At 44.7% G+C, this 18,868-nt stretch overlaps 1 protein-coding gene across 16 annotated transcripts in view; it reads left to right on the top strand.

Annotated features, from left to right (window-relative positions):
- The window catches only part of svila (supervillin a), a 98,736-nt gene that overhangs the window by 69,389 nt on the left and 10,479 nt on the right, over positions 1-18,868 (top strand). For 9 of the 16 annotated variants that reach the window (XM_064332389.1, XM_064332390.1, XM_064332378.1 and 6 more), the window contains 15 exons: positions 2,231-2,263; positions 3,021-3,101; positions 4,941-5,009; positions 5,630-5,777; positions 7,652-7,744; positions 8,855-8,941; positions 9,072-9,249; positions 9,876-10,048; positions 10,916-11,071; positions 12,409-12,545; positions 13,900-14,047; positions 14,453-14,598; positions 15,093-15,268; positions 16,177-16,324; positions 17,053-17,332. In XM_064332389.1, the coding sequence (XP_064188459.1) occupies positions 2,231-2,263; positions 3,021-3,101; positions 4,941-5,009; positions 5,630-5,777; positions 7,652-7,744; positions 8,855-8,941; positions 9,072-9,249; positions 9,876-10,048; positions 10,916-11,071; positions 12,409-12,545; positions 13,900-14,047; positions 14,453-14,598; positions 15,093-15,268; positions 16,177-16,324; positions 17,053-17,332 (2,053 nt within the window). The remainder of the gene's footprint in view (positions 1-2,230; positions 2,264-3,020; positions 3,102-4,940; positions 5,010-5,629; positions 5,778-7,651; positions 7,745-8,854; positions 8,942-9,071; positions 9,250-9,875; positions 10,049-10,915; positions 11,072-12,408; positions 12,546-13,899; positions 14,048-14,452; positions 14,599-15,092; positions 15,269-16,176; positions 16,325-17,052; positions 17,333-18,868) is intronic. The other 7 variants (XM_064332382.1, XM_064332392.1, XM_064332388.1 and 4 more) reach the window with 5 other exon arrangements.

The raw sequence follows: 18,868 nt of genomic DNA, 5'->3' as shown, positions 1-18,868 counted from the left end.
ATATCCCCCTTGGAAGTTGCTAGAAAGCTTGGCCTTCAGCAAATAAATTGTCTGAACCTAGTTCTTAGCCTGGGGGCGTTTATCACAATAATCACAGTCTTCCAGTGGTTGAAGGTCTGCACAAAGAAGTTGAAGCAATTGTGATTAATGAGATATTGGAAGTTCAGATTGCACCATTTGACATCAAATCGAATTTTTGAAAAGGCTACCTGCGTTTAATCATCTTGTTTTTGGCAGGAAGGATTGTAATGCTTCTATTATGTGTACAGATCTTGTAGAGAGAGTGTAAACGTGTCATTTCTGGAGTCACTGTATGGGTCTGCTGTGCATGTGGTCATTGGTCGCGCTAGCCCATTGAATGCTGCGTACGCAGGGCACTTCAAAATGTGCATTTTGCGCAATTCACTTGCATAATATGGCAACTCACAATAATACCACAGTACGTTGTTCTTAATTTTGTCACTTGTAACAACAGCAAGATGAAAGAGTGTGATTAGCAGGTTGAAATAGGCTACAAAAATAATGCATTGGCATTCTGATCCAAACAAAAATAGCCACACAGGCTATTTATATTAAAAGCCCTAGTAGTGATTTCTGTTGTCAACTCATGTTGAGCAAGCTAGCTAGAGTGTGACATCTCGTTTTCACTTTTCATTAAAATAGTGCTTTCTCTTTGAATCTCGCAGTGCTACCAACGGCTGTGTAAATATTATGACTAATAAAGAGCACAAATGTCGGACACCAAAAGACACCTCAAAGAAACAGGAGTAAATATTTTGTTGTGGTTTGGTTCAAGGAACAGCTGCATTTCTAGAACCCTGTGTATTTGTTCCTGCATTTTGGTTCTTTCTTTATCTGTGTAAAAAGCACAGGTCCCTGCATTAATGACTGAGTGCTGAATGCTTCATGCTGTATGTTCCATGTGACTAACCCTCTCTGCTTATATCTGTGTTGTCTCTCTGTCACTTTCTGTCCGCTGTCTTTGAAGCCAAATAAACTTGATTTCAATCTCTGCATGGCAAGTGTAATGCTATATAAATATAATATATATGTAATGGCCAGGATATTGTTTGGAGGGAAGGGGTAAATGTGGGATTTCATCAGCATGTGCTGTTCTGTTTGAAAATAAATAAAAACTGTCTAGGGTAAGGGGTGAACGCAACGTATTTATAAGGCTTTATAAGGTGGGTCTTGTTTCTGCCTAAGCATCTTTAGCTTTTTTTTCAGTTAAAGATGCTTAGGCATTTAGGGGCCATAACTGACTGAAAAAAAATGTTAGAGTTAATTAGTGCAGTATTGTGGTCCACAAGTGCCATAACGGAATGAAGCTGTCCGGTGAATCAATCAAGTATGAACCAATCAAAAGCAGTGGTAGCCCCATTTTAGGGCTCATGCAGCAACACATCTCATAACTAATAATATGATTGTTACAGTGAAATGGTGAATTTCACAAAATGTTCCCTTTGTTCTGTTTTGCAAATAAAATTGGGTTAGAAAACAATGTCATTTTCACTGGATAGCCGTTGGATGTAGACAGTCAGTTCTCATTGCTGTTTGAGCAGCGAGTCGTTTCTCTGTTATTGGGTTATCCAGGATTCAAGGCCTTTGTCTTAGTCTGTCACTGAAGCCTTTGCTTGCTGTAGGTTAGAATGAGAAACCTGCATTTCTCTCAGTTTCCCCTTCTCCTTGACTTAACCACTCCGTTCTGCTCTCTACCAAGCTCCCCTCTCTCATCAGAGAGAGGTGCACAGGTGACAGACACCAGTAGAATCACAATGGTGTTGAGAGAGAACAGACTCCCACGAGATAAAACAATATGTGTAGCCATTTGGCAATGTCTCTCCTTCTGCTTGATTCTTCAAGGTTGCACTACAAGAAATGATATGTGTTCGTGATTAAAGTGATATTCCACCCTGAATATACATAGTTTTTTCTCTTGTTTTTGTTTTTGTTGAGATTATTGGTTTTGTAGCGCAGATACAATCTTGAGCTTATTATTATTGTTTTTGACTGGTAAATGGAGAGTGAGGCTTCAAAATTCCGAACAGAGGTGAAACGATCATACAGCGTCAGTCTCTCGTTGATGTTATGATGTTCCCTGCTAGTGTTGTTTGTATCACTGAGGGATTGACAGAGCGGTGACTTTTACCCACCCATTACAGGGTTCATGAAGTCTAATTCTCTCACACTGCTACACTTTACAACCTGACCCATTTGTTTCGACTTGTAGGAGGAAACGATGATAATTGACGATCATCAGTGGGTAAGCTGGAAATGTTGTGCTGTTGGGCATAGCCGCCCAAGCTCTGTGGTGTTCATATTGTTTCTCCTGTTTGGCACTACAGCACCCATGGGTGTTGTGGTTAAGTTCACTTACCAATCACAGTGGCTTTTGTCATGGAGTTACGGCACCAGTGGTGAACTCTCGGCTCTGCTTTGAGATGGCGTGTTTGGAATCTGATGTATGTGCACATACGTGGTCCAGTCATGGCTAAGATTGACCCATTCACAACCATGAGTTTGCTCTCTTTCGCCTTGTTACTGTTCAGATACAAGAAGTGGTTAAACGCCCCATCATGCCTTTAAACTTTACAGATTTTAACAGAAAAACTGATTTTAACAGTGAACGCTACTGACTCATCATTCACTTGCCACTCAAAACTAAAGAGCACTCTTAGACTGCATGCCTGGAGGGTGTTTTGGGTCTGTGGTACTGTGTGTTTTTTTTATTTTTTTTATTTATTTTTCTTAACCAAACTTTTCTTATCCACGTATGTTGCTGTTGTTTGAAAATTCTATTGGATCTTGTAGGGAAACTTGAGTGGGAAGTTCCTGATAAGAATATAGTATTTAATGGAAAGTGTTTTGGATATCCATTTCCTGTTTATCATCTCCCCTCATGCACACTCTCTCTCATCCTTGCTTTTTTTTGTCCCTCCTCCTCTCTCTCTCTCTCTCTCCCTCCGTCTCTCTCTCTGTCCATGCCTCTGTACTGTCTGGGTTTGGGCTCCCACCCATAGGAGCCCGTTTATGCTTCAACCTACTCCCCTCCTCCAGTGTCTGCTGGGAATATATGTCAATATATTGATCCTTATAACCAGGTGAGCACATGCATGGGCCATCATCCTTGCCTTGATTGCCTGACTTTCTCCCAGTGAACTTGCCTTTGACACTGTCTATGGTGATGATTATATCCAAAAAAAGGTAATCTGTATCTAGTCAGTGTCCACCTCAGGTTTAAGGGAATGGTGTGTGAGCTTGTTGTACGTAAATGTTCATTGTCCAAGGCAGCGAAATGTAGTGAAGTGTTTTCTTGGCTTAAAAGCTGAATGAATTATTTCCTCTGACATTTTAAAATCCTCTGTTCTGCTAATCTTACACTGGTAGGTTCTTTGTTTGTCCTCTCGGAAAACCGCCTACGCTTTTCTGCATGTACAAAGAATAATGATGTCAAATCATTACCCCCCCCCACCCCCCCATGCTGCCCTTGAAGTAAATCCTCAGTTTTCTGCTGCTCTGCACTTTAATTCACTCCTGGTTAAATCAGCTTGAGGAAGCTGACTTTATTATGTCGGGCTTTGTAACGCGTTCAAACAATTGCCGTCTTTGTGGTGTAATGAGTTGATGGTGCTAGGGAAGGAAAACAGTCTTATCCCTTGTTGCCATTGTTCAAACGCAGTTGAGTTTTTTTGTGTAGCTTTTTATATCTAAAGCTCGTTGTGTTTTCAGACACCAGACTGCCGCTGTCCTTCCTCTTCCTAGCACTCTTTTATTAGAATGTCTTTGTGGAATTTGTGTTTTCTCCATATTCAGCTTCTCCTGTTCAGTCTCTTTGATTCAAAAAGTCTGGTTTCTGTGTAGGAGCAGTTTCCCAACTGGCCTTCTTCTGTAGTTGTAATGGAGTGGATTTCCCGTGGTGGAAACTGAGCTTTAGAACAGCTTTTCATGACAATTTGTTATGAAACATTAACAATCATAACAATACATTTTTTGGAGACAAAAAATGCACATACACACACACACACACATATATATATATATATATATATAGCCAAAATGAAACCCACCTCTGAGCTTTCACTTACAGTTGCGCAGTCAACTTTTGTGCAGTCCCATGGTTCATTGAGGGGCCTTGAGCCTTAACTACACAGTCTTCATTTATCAATGGCTTTTTGGCAGTAGCTTGGACAAAACCTTTAACAAGCACTTAGCAAATGATCTACTGCGCAGGCAAATGTCTGTGGTGAAGCATGCAATGTTTTTTTTTTTTTCATACCTGCTCAAATTCAACCGAATGACAGTTGGACCTTCTGCAGACTGGTTCTCTGACAGCCATACTAACTGAATAGTGATGTCTGTTTTATTTTTTGTTATTATCTTTTATTTTATGAAGAAACCCCATTAACTGAAAATTGAAACCACATACTTGAAAATTAAGCCATATGCAGTGCACTATGCTTTCCTCTGCTCATGAAACGCATCCTAGCATTTGGCTTTGGCTTCTTTAAGTGCGTCTGTGATTGCATGGTATGGGTGCGTACGTGTACATGTGTGCTCGTGTGAGTGTGCTAGTGACTACATGTATTCCTGACTACGTGTGTGTGTGTGTGTGCGCGCGTCCATCTGTGTGTGAGACTACATGTACGTGTGACTACGTGCGTGTGCGCGCATGTGACTGCATTCGCGTGTGACTACGAGTGCATGTGCGCGCGTGTGATTAAATTGCATCTGTGGTTTGTGGTGGAGTAATGGAATATCAAGCGAGGCAGAGAGGCCTCAGCAGAGAGGCACATGGGGGTGCCGTGCTCAGCTAGCCTGCATTCAGCTGTCCTTTTATTCCCTCTCGACGAGGCATTTTCATCTCCTCTGCTCTTTCATCACTTTACTCTCTCCTGGTTTTCCCCATCTGTCTTTCCGTCTGTCAACTGTCCTCCCTGAAGGCCAGTTCCCTCAGTGCTAGCGAGTGCTGCCCCCTGCAGGTGGATGAGCGTCACCCGTGGAGACTGAAGGTGATCCACACACAGAACCCCTTCACCCCCCACCCCTGCCAGTGTGACGCCTCCCTTGCCTAGCCTTGACTGGCCTTACCTGTGTTTAAATGCTGTTTGAGAGCACACCGCTGGCTGGCTTGTGCGCCGCTAGCATTCTTAAATGTCTTTTCATATTGGGTTGTACCTACATGTCTCTCTGATTCTCATTCATCAGCCCCAAAACAGAAGGGAAGGTAGTACATGTGGTTGGTTGTCTGTGTAGACAGTTTGCATGGAAGCACCCATTAATTCCTGTAGATTATACCGTGTCCCAGGTGATTAGCTTTGTGCCATTGTGGCTGTGTTGGTAGACTCTTGTAATACCGTGATTCACTCCTGTGGCTGCTCGGCTCACAAGTTTTGTGTTTCCTCATGTTTCCATGGCTTAGCGTAGATGGTGTGCACCAACTTCTATTTCCCAAATCCTGAACACACTAGTTAATGGTTAAATCTCATAGCTACTTTATGTTTAGATAGAAATTTAAAAAATGTTTATTGGACATGGTGGTGGTTGGTTGTGGCTTGAGGTTGGCAGGGGATTTCTGTGGACACCCCGTCTGCTCCCCGTGACCTTTCTGACCCTTGCTGTTTCCTATCAGAGGATAGGAGAGGACCTCGAAGCTCAGATGACCATCGAGGAGAGGAAGAAGCTGATCTCCGCCCGGGAGGACGCCTGGAAGAGCCGGGGCAGGGGGGCGGCCAACGACTCCACCCAGTTCACGGTGGCCGCCCGAATGGTGAAGAAAGGTCAGTTCTCTCCCCTCTGGAGCTCTGTGGATCCACAGCGCTCCTCTGTTCACATGTTCCAGTGATCTCCCCTCTGGAGCTCTGTGGATCCACAGCGCTTCTCTGTTCACATGTTCCAGTGCTCTCCCCTCTGGAGCTCTGTGGATCCACAGCGCTCCTCTGTTCACATGTTCCAGTGCTCTCCCCTCTGGAGCTCTGTGGATCCACAGCGCTCCTCTGTTCACATGTTCCAGTGCTCTCCCCTCTGGAGCTCTGTGGATTTCCCCAGCGCTTCTCTGTTCACATGTTCCAGTGCTCTCCCCTCTGGAGCTCTGTGGATCCACAGCGCTCCTCTCTCTGTGTCTACATGTTCCAGTGCTCTCCCCTCTGGAGCTCTGTGGATCCACAGCGCTCCTCTGTTCACATGTTCCAGTGCTCTCCCCTCTGGAGCTCTGTGGATCCACAGCGCTCTTCACTTTTATTCAGACCTTTTCCAACCAGAAAACGGGTTTTTAACTCCGCTGTTCAAAACAATGACGGAAAGCAAAATGGGCCTCAGGGAAGTGGGCCAGTCTCCATTTCACTGAGGCAGAAAATGATATAATGGTGTCTCTCTTTCCATTAGTCAACGTTCTGGCCAGAGGGTATAATTCAGCAGTACTAGCACCATTTGGGGCACTATCAGGCCAGTGGATTGTGAGGGGAAAAATGCTCTACTTCCTTTCATTTGTGCTCTATTTTGGTTTCCGTCTCTTTCTCCATATATATATATATATATATATATATATATATATGGCTTATCTCTTTCAACCCCTGACTAACAACACATACTATTTTATGACATGTACCTCTCCGTATTGTGTTAATCCATGACTATTAACATACCTGACCCCTATTAATCCTATTAATCCTGACAACACATATCATTTTGACCCCATGTCAATCCCTGACTAATACTCATAAAACCACTTATGGTACCAACTCATGACAAATATGTGTGTAACCTCATATCAACTCCTGACTAACAGAATATTATAGTTTCCAATTTACAAATGTGGTGCATGCTCGATGTGTTCTAGATGTTGCAGGCTTGCAGACAGCATTAAACTGAATTGGGAAAGCTTCAATAAAGTGACCTGTCCTTGGACCTTAATGATTACTCCATCTGCCATTCTGTGCAGTGCACTGGAGCACAAGCATGACCTACATTTTATATTCTTTTCCCCTCGTTCTGTGTAACATCTTGATTTATCGACCAATTTCAGGCAGGGATGCGGTGCACTATGATTTAAACTTCTCATGGATGTGGATACACACGATTTGTCTGGCAGAGCCAATAGGTTTTCATGATGCTAGTATTTTTGATCGTCATAGTACAGCATTAATCAACATGGCATGTTCCCTGGTAGTCCTTGGTGTAGAGATTTGAAACAGTACTGCAAACATTTTCATCATATTTTTTTGTTTACTTAGCCTGTGAGCATCTTGGTGAAGTGTTGGGTTGTTGTGGTGTTTTTTTGTGTGTTGTTGCTGTGTGATGATTTGTCATTTGATGTAGTGTTTTTGTTTCACGACGCTTTGCTGCATCATGTTCTGTTTAAGTCTGTCATGATGTTTTATGTCATTTTGTGTGATTTATGTTGTGTGAATTTGTCTGGTTGTATTATCATGTTGCCTGAATGTGTGTAGTTTATTTTTTACTTATTTTGTGTTGTCAAGCCTTATGATATTCCCATGCGTGTATTTTGTTGTCCATGTATTTCTATAGTGTTGTCATGTTGTCTTATTTTGTGTTGTCACTTTATGATATTTGCATGCGTGTGTTTTGCCATGCGTAAGTTTTATCATGTGTCCATTTCTGTTGTCATGGTGTTTCATGCTATTCTGGGTTACAGGTCTCGCGGCTCCTTCTGCTATCTGCCCCGTGCTCTCCCCTGTGTCCTCCAAAACCAAGACCAGCACGCCAGCAGTCTCCAAGCCTCAAGAAGGTCAGTTATCCTCCATTTTGTATGTGTGAAAACTGTTTTATGTGCATTGTGCATGCGCTATGCGTATGCTGTGTGTGTGATATGTGTGTGTGTGTCTGCTTGTTTTTTCATTGTGCATGTGCGCTTGTGTGAGAGAGAGATTGGCGGTCGGGTGTATAATTAGCTGAGCTGATAAAGGGTTTGAAATGCTGGACCACAGGCTCCAGATCAGTGTGAGAGACCGTGCAGGCCTTCAGTTCTATTTTGGGATGTCTTGTGTGACAGCGAGTTATGCCCTCGAACCTTATCAAGTGCATTCCTTGCAGCTGAATGTGAACATGGGCTCACTGTTCAGAACTGCGGATGTCATGTTACTGATCAGCATTTTTCATTTGCTGTGCCGTTTACTTGACTCTGTAGTTACTCCCTGGTTTGCAGTCATGTAGTTAATCCAAGTTTGTCTTTTTGAGGACAAGGATGGGGCACTTCCTCAGTACCCATGATGCTTAAGGTGCATATCTAGCTGTACAGGTTTAGAAGTTATACATAATATAACAATGGAGTTCTATTTTTGTCAGAATTCTGCCTTTCTGCTGGACAGTTTCATTCCCCATTGTCAGTGAATAACCACGTTATTACTAATTTTCTCTCTTTTTGGTAAGAAATGGAGGGAAAACACGATATAACAGATGTTTCTCTACTTCTTTTGTCAGCTTTGTGAATCTCATATTAGTTAGTGTGTTTTAGCCTGTAATAATACTGCAGTGGTGTTGATGTGTTGTGTGAAATCCCTTGGCTTCAGGGGCTGTGTAAGATAGTTCACTGGGAATGGGGTGAGGGGGGATGGAAAATGTCTGGTCGGATTTGCTTATCATTTTTCGTTCAGCTGCGTAAGGGTCACGCATAATGTGTACACTTAGCTTGTCTTTCCCAACACTGCCGCCAGGTTTAATAATAAAGTGCTTTTTTCCCCAGAGACCTTATTGAATTTTAAGCTGCTTCTGGAAGAGCAGCTAGCGTCTGTGTGGTTACATTAGAGGAACGGTTTATGCAGACTGTCATGCGATGGTTTTTCCACAAATGTGACGCTGTGCATAAATATGCCATTGGGTTTTTTCTCACTCCTTGCAGAAATTGAAGCCAGGCCAGATATGAATCTGGAGTCTGACAGGAAGCTCGATAAGCTGGAGTCCTTCTTGGGAAAGATTAATAGTAAAGGTTAGTGCCGCGGCGTACCTCACGAGCCTGCTACTCGTGCGTCAGTCACCATTTTTGTTCTCTTTTTTGTTCTTTTTTTTTTTCCTCTTTTAAGAGGTCACTGACGTTTCTGCCCTCATTTCTGCGTCAGTGTCTGGTGTGCAGGACGCCACTGTGACGGTGACGGAAAAGACCGTCAAGGAGGTGATGAAGCTGGACGACGAGATCTTCTCCAAATTCTACAGCCAGGTGGACGACTTGCCGCACCTTTCCAGCAAGATCGAGATCGATGACGACTTTGATGCCATCTTCGGTTCCCAGACGCCCAAGTGAGCGACTGGGTCTTGCATTAAAACTGCGCCCCATGCCCCATGCCACTGTATAGGTTTTTTGCCTTGTCGTCATCTGAGGCATTTAGTAACACAGTTATCAATTTTTAATATAATGGATGCTATGTTATGGTTGACAAACATGAATTCAGAACCATCTCCGCGTCTGACAAATGTCATCTTGGTGTTTTACGGGCACTTGGCCCATTGGTAAAGGAGTTAATTGTGTATCCCAAACTCTACTGGTTCAAATCCTTCCGTTCTCTTCCCCTGAACGAGGTTCTTAATTGGAATTGCATTAGTAAATAAATGAGTAAATATCCGTCTTCATACATGCATAAGTTAAGATCCATTCTATTTGTGATAAGGGTTGCTACCATGTAAATAATTGAAGGGAAAGAGTGGTGATATGTTATTAAGGAGGCATAGAAAAATTGGCTTTTGATTTGCATTGCGGTAAACTTGTATGACTGGTGTAGGGTGAACAGTCAAATATAGGTCCTTATGCCCCCGCCCCCCCCCCCATTCTCCCAGCAATGTTATGTTCCTGATCTTGTGAAAGTGCAGCATCATCTTCAGTTGACCAAACCCCCTGCCCCCTTCCCCCTCCCCTTGACCTCCTCCAGGCTGCCCTCGGCCGGGGTGCAGCACAAGCTGGCGGTGCGGCCGGCCCGGAACGTTCAGTGCTCCAGGAACCCCCTGAAGATGCTGGCGGCCCGGGAGGATATCCGCCACGAGTACACGGAGCAGCGGCTGAACGTGGGCCTGCTGGAGTCCAAGAGGATGAAGGCAGAGAAGAGTGAGTGCTCCCTCCCCTTCGTACTGAGGGATCTGAGGGGGTGAACTGTTTGAGCGAATGGTGCATGAGTTACGTGTAACAAGACCGCAGAGTATAAGAGGACAAGTGCATGCTCCTTTCCCGTTCACATGAAGTGTGTCCAGGATGAGCTGACAGTCCACGATTGTTTGAGTGGAAAAGTGTGGCAAACTTTAGGCTGCACAAGATACTGAGGCATGCTGGTAACTGAACTCAAAATGCATAAACCATATTTTATTTTTCAACCAATTGATGATAACTTACTAAAATCCATGTTTCAGTTGAAATACAAGACCAAGAAGATGAATGTAGTCCAATAAAACAAACAGTTTTCTGTCATGTTGAGAGACTTTCAAAATGGTTTTTATTGGTCACTGGTTGTGTGCAAGATGTTCTTGAGAACATCTGAACAAACCAGGAGGGTTGCACTCAACTTCCTCTTCCCACGCTGTACATTCACCACACAACTTCTGATATGTTCATGATAAATGAGTGTTTCCTTTCTTTTTTTATACTGTATGCACACACAAATGTGCGTATACGCATATACTGTACACACCTACAAGTAAATATCGTACTCTGTCATTTTGAATGTCGGCTACTTTTGTCCTTGATTTCAAAAGCCATAAATAAACGGTTTCACTTAAAATTTATAATTCTTATAACTGAAGGACATTTGGAGTTTGCATGCAGGACATTTATTTCAGTAAACGTGAAGCCAAAAATGGAACTGAATGACATTTGTTCATGAAATTTGATCTCTCATTGAATCATTGTCACACAGTCCCAATTGTCTGCCACATGGGTACATGCAGCCTGTAAGGTGAGGATCATCTCTGCTTCTTTCAGTGAGTAAGAACTCTGGCTACTCCCAGGTGGCCCTGGCTGGCCTGGCCAGTAAGGAGAACTTCAGCAGTGTCAGCCTGCGCAGCGTCAACGTCTCAGAGCAGACGTCCAACAACAGCGCGGTGCCCTACAAGAAGCTGATGCTCATGCAGGTCAAAGGTAACTCTGCCCCTCCCCCACCCATGAGCAGCCAATCAGCTTGCAGTGATAACCCTTCAGGATGTGATTGAAGGCAGTTGATGGCAAGCTTTTTTTTGTCTTCTTGAGTGTGAAGCTGTAGAGATGTCCCCTGAGGACCTTTTGGGGGCATTGTGGGTCATAAATTCTCTCTGTTGCACTGATGGTACATGGTCATGAAAGGGTATGGTTAAACCTAATTTTATTTTTTAAAGTAAATATGACAGTAGCCCTCACATTTGCTACATTTATTGATATTTATTGATTCTACAGCCATAGGTTTTTTAACTCTCATACAGCACTCACACAATCAGTGGTAAGACTAGATGTGTTCTATGGCTGTTTTTGTCTGAGAACCTATTGCAGTGTCGTCATGGTATTTTTAGTTAACTTCATTTGATGATGTTTCAGTGTGTTTGATGCTGTGCTTTACCGACCACATTCCTCTGTGTGGAATCTGGTTGCATGGGCTTGAAATGGTAAAGAAATTAAGAAGATGTACCGAAATACAAGAACAAATTTATTGAGGGTGTCAGTTGTTTGTTCAATATGTTGGTGTTTGGTTTCCCCCAAAAAAACTTTTGTCATACAAAATTATGCTTAAGGCGCCGTCTTCCCATCAACAGAGGGAAGTGTGCAGTGTCTGTTTAGATAATTGTGAGCCCACTGCCATAGAAAACAAATTAGGGGGAAGCCTTGTGGAAGAGGCAAGGATTATATTTATAAATAAAGGGGAATTGTAATGAGCTGGCTTAAAGAAAATGGTACTTTGCGGAAAACTTTGCATAGCAGCGCAGTGATGTTTTAATGAACACTCCTGCCTTGCTTTCTGGCTTTTTCTGGAGTCTCTGAAGCTCGTTAAGGAGCTTCTGGAAAAGTCTGACAAAGCCGTATGCCTGTTTTTAAACTTTGAGGATCTCTTGCTGTTTGTTTTCGATTTACTTCACGATTTTGGTTTTTGGGGAAAACATTGCATACGGCCTAAGTGTAATGTCAGCATGAAGCTCTGCCAGGTAAGTAGGAGGAGTTCACAGTATTTCCATTGTTTAAAGGTTGGGTGCTCTACACACCCATTTTTGAGCTAGATTCCTCAAAAATTCTGCATTGTCTCCAAGCTGTTTTTAAACTCTTCCTTTTCATCTTATGAAATGTATCACGATTAAATAAGCATGAGTGTAGGAGCTGATTTTTGGGAGTGGGGTAGTGAGGGTGAAGGTAGGTGGTAATGGGGATGCAGTAGCATTGCTTTGTGTAAATGTGTGTATGGTCTGTTTTGGGGAAAGAGCATAAGTTTTAAAGTCCTGCATGTTTTGAACCAGGCCGACGCCATGTCCAGACCAGGCTAGTGGAGCCCCGAGCCTCGTCCCTGAACAGCGGAGACTGCTTCCTCCTGGTCACGCCCCACTACTGCTTCATCTGGGTTGGAGAGTTTGCCAACGTCATAGAGAAAGCTAAAGTGAGAGAGCCTGTGCCATTGCCCCTTTATAAATACTTCACATAATGTACATGAGCATGCACGTGTGTGTGTGTGTGTGTGTGTGTGTGTGTGTGTGTTGAGCATGCACAATTTGCAAGCTATAGCAGTACACAACAGTCACTGCTAGCTGGGGCATGGCTGCTCACCTCTACTGCTGCCCCTACAGAACTATGAGGGGTGGTCCCTATGAGGCTCAAGCCAGTGGTCTCATATTCATAAACACAGTAAGAACAGACCCTTTCTGGGCTTCATATTGTGTGTCCATACGGAAACGGCAGACATCTTTAAACCGCTTTATCAGGGCCATACTCCACAGCTGAAACCACTAAACAGGACGTGAGGCCTGAATGATTCACTGTGCTTTCACATGATATGAGTTTAATGCGTAAGTGAGGGGAGCAATGATGCTGACAAGGCATGACTGGGTTTTGTAACTCAGAAAGCTGTTCGGGCTGTAGCCGTTGTAAACGTATGGGCTGTTTGAAACCGAGCGCAGTAACTGGAATGAGTCATCTGCTTTGTTTGACTAAAGTGATCTCCAGTAGGCAGATGGTGGCGATACTGTGCTTTGGTCTGCACAATGGAAAAGATGAACGTCACATAGACAAGTCAAAACACTCCACGCTCTCTGAATCTAATTATCAGATATTGGATTCAAAATGTGAGAAATGTATCTCCTCTGTAAAAATGCATATTATGCTTTTCTTTTCTTATTTAGTATCAGAACATTAATTTAGGTTAGATTTTTAGAATGGATATAATTTTCCCGTTATTATACCATAGATCTGGGGTATGTTTACACTATCCTATTATACCCGTAACCATGTATACACAGGTAAACCTCAGCAGGGTTTAAGAACCTTGCTGTATTAGCTTCCTGTGCAGGAAGCAGATTGACGGAAGGAACAGCGGTGTTACAGCACAGGAAGTTATTTGAGGGTCCAGTTGCTGACACACAACGGAAAGCCCGTTGTTCACAGCGGGCTTTGGCTTTCTACACTTCTGATCACTGACAGGAGGCAGGAGAGGTTTCTGGCCTGATCCTGTTGGTCTAATTCTAGTTGAATGCAGCATAGCATGTCAGCCTTCACAAGGTACCTTGTAGACGTTCATAAACACTAAAGACCATTTGTCTTTTCCAAAAAACACTGGCAGTTTAAAAAATTTAAAGCTTATGTTTATGTTACTTGATTTTCGGTTAGTGTGGGAGCATTCTGTTACAAATAAAGTAACATCACATACAGTCATCCCCAGTATGTTTTTGGAACCATAATAAAAGTCTAGTGTTTATCATTCTGAACCTTCTACCCTCTCTCTCTCTATCTTTTTCCAGGCCTCTGAGCTGGCCACCTTCATTCAGACCAAGCGGGACCTGGGCTGCAGAGCCAACTACGTGCAGATCATTGAGGAAGGGATCAACACACACAGTCACGCAGCCAAAGACTTCTGGAAGATTCTCGGCGGGCAGACCAGCTACCAGTGTGAGTGCTGAGTAGCGCGGCTGCTTTATTGCGGTGGTGAATGCCTGGGTGATATATCTCTGTGCGGTGCAGGTCAAGCATGTGTTAGCGCTCTGACAGGCACTTTGTTCTGTCAGCCATATTCCAGCATCTCCGCACAATGTTTCAAGCCCTGACAGTCTTGGCACCGTGTCTGGCCTGAGACCAAGCCGGCAGAGCAGTTTGTTTCGGTTCCCCGTTAAGGGAGTCAGAGACCCAGACAGAGCTGATGGGAAAGTGCTTGCGGTTGGCCACTGGCGCACCGCGTTTCGCTCGGTTGCCTCATCGGGTCTTTCTGGTAACCCGGCGACTGTTGTGAAGCTGTGAAAACGCCGCCAGCGTCCCCCTGCGCGCACACGCCCAGCGTGACTTCCTGTTCCCCCTCAGCCGCCGGAACGCCCGACGAGGACGAGCTGTACGAGAGCGCCATCGTGGAGACCAACTGCATCTACCGGCTCGTGGAGGACAAGCTCGTCCCTGACGACGACTTTTGGGGGAAGGTCCCCCGTTGCACCCTTCTCAACTCCGGAGAGGTCAGCCATTTCCATGATCCAAAACCTTCAAAAACTTTAATTATTCAAAGTCCTTTTGCCGATTTGACTTTATCGAATTATGACTTGAGAATAGTACAAAGTAAAATAACCAGGGGAAGAGAAAGTTCAGGTTCAGGTTCAGAATGCACATTACTATTATGACCCTCACAAGGAAGGCTTTTCGTAAAAGCTTGGACCTGTCCGTCCAACTGAACGTTTTCCTTTGGGGGTTATTTTCAAATACCTATTGACAGAACTGAATTAATCTAGAAAATAAGTGATTATTTTGAGATCCAGTTATTGGAAAGATTTAAGTGAAACTGTCTTGACCGTCCCATAACAGTGTATTAATGCCCCCATAAGATGCACAGTGGAATCATTTGAACTTTCTGTCAGACATACATTTCTGTGGTCTGTTGATAGATTCTCCAGATGTCTTAGGAGGATATCTCCATCCTAAGGGTCGGTTCTTCCCGTGTTCCGTGTTCCTGCAGGTGCTGGTGTTTGACTTTGGCAGCGAGGTGTATGTGTGGCACGGGAAAGAGGTGACGTTGGCCCAGAGGAAGGTGGCCTTCCAGCTGGCCAAGCACCTGTGGAACGGCACCTTCGACTACACCAACTGTGACATCAACCCGCTGGACCCGGGAGAGTGCAATTCTCTCATACCCAGGCAGGTTCCTTCTTCCTGTTCCCTGCGGGCCACTATCTACTGTACTCCAGCGGGTGCACTACAAGGGCCAATCTGTTTTAGGATTTTTTTTTTTGTCCAACCTCTGCTCTTAATTATTTAATTAGCTCAGTCATGTTTTAATTTGACATTTGTAGACGTAGTCTGTGGCTGTAGCTCGCACAAGTGTATCGTTCATTTTTTAGTGTGCCCAAGTACTGGAGTGAACCAACGTAGTTTATTGAGAAGTCCGAATACTTAAACAATGGTGATTGGCTCGAACAAAAACCGGCATGAAGGCTCGCCCTCCAAGGATGAGTCTGCACCCCTAGTCTACCCCAAGCCACACCACTGCGAATACTAACGTATTAGCTCCACACTTAAAACCTCTTCCTGTCTCTTCTACAGACACATTGCCCAAGCACTGCTGTATATTTCTTGAGAGAACCTCCCAGTGCTGTAGTTTCCTCTTTTTAAAAAGAGTATGTTATTTTTTTCTGGGTTATTAATGTATTCTGAACACGAACGCAGTTCAAAAATAGAATTGAAGATCTGCTACAGCCGCTGACATCGCCTCCTGAAGACTCAGTTAAGAGTAGCCAGTTTCCCTTGGCTGTTGAGCATAGTCTTTATGTCAGTGAGTTAGTAGTATATCTTGTGTTCTGTAGATTGTGGTTATAAACAGCTAGCAGTTCTCCCTCATAATATTTCCCCATTAGCTTCAGCCCACTTCACTTCTATAGCAAAACAAAATTTCATCTTTGGCGATTAAGGTCGACCTTTCCGAGTTGTCCTCTGGTGAACCACATGAGTATAAAGATGTATAATCTGTGTGCTTCTTTGACTGGCCCACACTGACCTTTTAGCTCCTCTGTGAGTGTGATCGTGTCGTACGGCTTGTCTTTTTCCAGGAAAGGTCACGGTCGTCCGGACTGGGCGGTGTTCGGCCGGCTGACAGAGCACAACGAGACCACCCTGTTCAAAGAGAAGTTTTTGGACTGGACGGAGGCGAAGAAGTCTCCTCCGAAGAACGGCACCGAGCACGTGTCCGAGCTCAGGGTACGTCCTTCCGTGAGGAGGAGGTGCGGGGGCCATCTTAACTGCGGGGCTGCAGGGAGCCACCAGCCGCTCATTCAGACCTGCCCCCCCCCCCCATCCGCGCTGCTGAGGATGATCCCTCTGCTTCGCCTCATTAGCTCAATGAGATCAGCCCCGTCTTATAAAGATTTTCTGCCAGTTATCTTTCATATGAGTGCCTCTGACAGGAGGTGTGTGTGTGTGTGTGTGTGTGTGTGTGTTTCCGCATGTATGTGTGACCAGCCTCAAGCTGTGCTGTTTGCCCATTCAGTATTTTATGTGCATGAAATGCACTCAGAAAATATTGCATAGTAAATATTCTATGGTATAATCAATACAACCACACTCACAAGCAATCTAGATTTAATGTTTAGAAAAAAATCTATGGAATTAATTATGTCCGTTTTATTATTTATGTTACTGGTCCGTGCCAGGTGGTTACTCACTGTGTCAGACTCTGGCAGGCTAGTATAAAGTGCCTTCTTATTTTTAATGTTCTTACCAAATTCTCTCTCCACATCACTCCCCCTGCTTTCTCCACCCCTCTTTATTATTCTTTTCTCTCTTTCACTCCATTTCTCTCTCTCTACCTTTCTCTCCCACTCTTCTGCCTTCCCCTCCTTTCTCTCCCTCTCCTTCTCTCTCTCCCTCCTTCCCTCCTTCTCTCTCTCTCTCTCTCTCCCTCCTCTCTCCCCCCCCCCCCCCCTCAGGAGCAGATGCAGGGTAATGAGAACCGCCCGTACGACGCCACGCTGATGATCCCCCTGCTGCAGAAGGCGGTGAACACCGTGCTGGACGGCGTGGACGTGGGGCGGGGCTACGGGCTGGTGGAGGGCGACGAGTGCCGGCGCTTTGAGATCAGCACGCTCTCGGTGGACGTCTGGCACATCCTGGAGTTCGACTACAGCCGCCTGCCCCGGCAGAGCATCGGCCAGTTCCACGAGGGCGACACGTACGTGGTGAAGTGGAAGCACATGGTGAGCACCGCAGGTCAGTGTACCGCCCACCTAACCCCGCCCCGCCCACCTAACTTTGCCCCACGACTCTGGGGTGACAATAGGGACTCATGCACACCCCCAAAAACATGTCACCTGCAGCTATAGAGGCAAGGTGCACCTTTGAGGAGTGTTTAGCACCGTTCTGTCCTCAGGTCTCCTTTTCTGGGGATGACATGGAGAAAAGAGGAAGGCGGAAGTTGGGGATGCGAGTCACAGTGTAGCCAGTTGGCTGTAGGGCTGATCATTAGGCAGTCTCACTGACTGGGGGTCTAGATTGCTGACGTTTATATTGGACGTGGGCATTAACACTCACACTCTTTAGACAAGTGCAGTACGCCTTATGAGCACAGTGTGCTCACACTCACACTCGCACACTCTCTCCAAGAGAGTGTGCGGCCTTCTTCAAAACCTTAGAGGGCTGGAGGTAATTTGTTTCTGTTACTGGACTTAGCAGAAATGGGCATAGTGCTGAGCATGGGGGTTTTGTTTTGTCAAGAGGAACATACCATGCCCTATTTTATACTGCCTTCCTTCTCTTTGGACGTTATAAAGATCTCAAATGAAGCAGCCCTGGCAGTTTGTCCTCCCTGCATGTTTAGGTCATATTTTCCTCTCATAGTCCGCTGGCGGCTCGAATGTTCTTCTAAACTGTTTTTCGTTAAGAGCTGCGCTCCCCACCCTCGTCTCTCATCGCTCTGCAGCGCTCTCAGAATGCACGCTGGTAGTAATTGATAACAGTGAATTGTGAGAACTTCAGCCTGTGGTTTCGGGGGTCGAGATGATGGATGTGGAAGTCTCTGACGAGAACCCCATGCAGCTTTCTGACAGGAAGCTTATTGCTGTGCAGGCGACTTCAAAGAGACGGCTGATGTACACAAACTCGGCGTGTTTCGTGGAGTCTGCATGCCGCGGGTGTGATAGCGTGATGGGGAGTAAGGCCTCTTTCTGCTGGATTCCCGAGTCTTTGGCCAAGCTGTTTGCTGCTCACAGGGAAATCTTTAAATGCATTACATTTCTGGACAGCGCGTGCCACATTTCTGTTTGTGTTCCTTTTTCTGTCACTTGTTTCGACAGATGCTTTTAAAAATCTAAACCAGGTAGCACTCTTTATTTTTTTTTAGTAATGCACCCTGTAATGTGTTAATGATTTTACTGCTGTCCAGTAAAGGGGAACTTCATTTTTAGAAAGACCTTAGACTGACTCACTGTTTGGGTTTAGGGCTAATTTGTCATGGCCATTGTTCAATCCAGTTGGTTTTCAGTAGCCAACACCTTTGGACTGTTTTGGACACAGACCGTTTTATCATTAAGAATAAAAAAGGGCCTGCTGTGATATAAACAAATCACTTTTTCTTGTTCAGAGTTTATATCTGGTATAAACAAAAGAAGTCAAGAAGGTCCATTATTGCCTGGAGTGATCTAAGGCAGTGCTCCAGACTAACCTGTATACTTGTCTGTGTGCTGTGTGTGTGTCTGCGTGATGTGTGTGTTTGTGTGTGTGTGTGCACACGCATGCGCATGCTGTGTG

The sequence above is a fragment of the Anguilla rostrata genome, chromosome 4, assembly GCF_018555375.3.
Source record: "Anguilla rostrata isolate EN2019 chromosome 4, ASM1855537v3, whole genome shotgun sequence".
NCBI lineage: Eukaryota > Metazoa > Chordata > Actinopteri > Anguilliformes > Anguillidae > Anguilla > Anguilla rostrata.
Note: the sequence above shows the minus strand (reverse complement) of the source record. Positions and strands in the feature narration are given on the sequence as shown.